Genomic DNA, 671 nt, shown 5'->3' with positions numbered 1-671 from the left:
TAAATGGACAAGACAAATCCATATCGTGGCGTACCGAAAGTCGTGCAGCTGGACGTAGCCGTTGTCGTCGAGCATGATGTTTTCCGGGTTCATGTTGCGGTACACAATCCCGACATCGTGCAGCGTCTCAAGACCAATGAGCAGCTGCGCCGCGTACTGTCGCACGACGTCTTCCGAGAATTTGGTTTCGGCGTCGAGCATCAACCCGGCAATGTCGCACACCATGTTGGAGTTGAACGCCATGTAGAGGCCGTTGGCGTCGGTCCACGTGCCCATGCACACGGGGACCGTCGCGACCGAGATGGGTCGCTTCATACTCTTGTGAATCGCGGCTTCGCGCATGACCTCTTCGATCTTGTTGTTGGCCTTGGTCTGTCGCTTGGAGACGACGCGGACCGTGAGCCGGACTTTGCTCGTCGTTTCAAACGTCGTGAGGGTGCCGACCTAGTTGATGACGTGAATTGAAAAGAGGCGAGAAAAGAGAGCAAGGACCTCGCTTGTCTGTGCGACGCACTTGAAGCTGAGCTGACCACGCGCCACGTCGTTCTTGACCGAGCTCGCCTCGGGGCTGTGCTCGCGGAGGTTGCTCACGGCGATTTGAAAGTTGTGCTTGGCCTCGCGCTGCGCACGGTCGTTGTCAATGATCTTTTGGAGCGGCCCGAGAATCTCCT

General features: G+C 57.2%; 1 protein-coding gene across 1 annotated transcript in view; it reads right to left on the bottom strand.

Moving 5' to 3' along the window:
• SPRG_19421 (AGC protein kinase) overlaps positions 1-671 on the bottom strand; it is a gene marked incomplete at both ends in the record, with an annotated part of 3,593 nt that overhangs the window by 632 nt on the left and 2,290 nt on the right. Inside the window, 2 exons of the mRNA XM_012341265.1 lie at positions 10-444; positions 493-666. Of these exons, the coding sequence (XP_012196655.1) occupies positions 10-444; positions 493-666 (609 nt within the window). The remainder of the gene's footprint in view (positions 1-9; positions 445-492; positions 667-671) is intronic.

This window comes from Saprolegnia parasitica (genome assembly GCF_000151545.1).
Source record: "Saprolegnia parasitica CBS 223.65 unplaced genomic scaffold supercont2.6, whole genome shotgun sequence".
Lineage (NCBI taxonomy): Eukaryota > Oomycota > Saprolegniomycetes > Saprolegniales > Saprolegniaceae > Saprolegnia > Saprolegnia parasitica.
The sequence above is the reverse complement of the archived record's forward strand: the minus strand, read 5'-3'. Positions and strand labels throughout refer to the sequence as shown.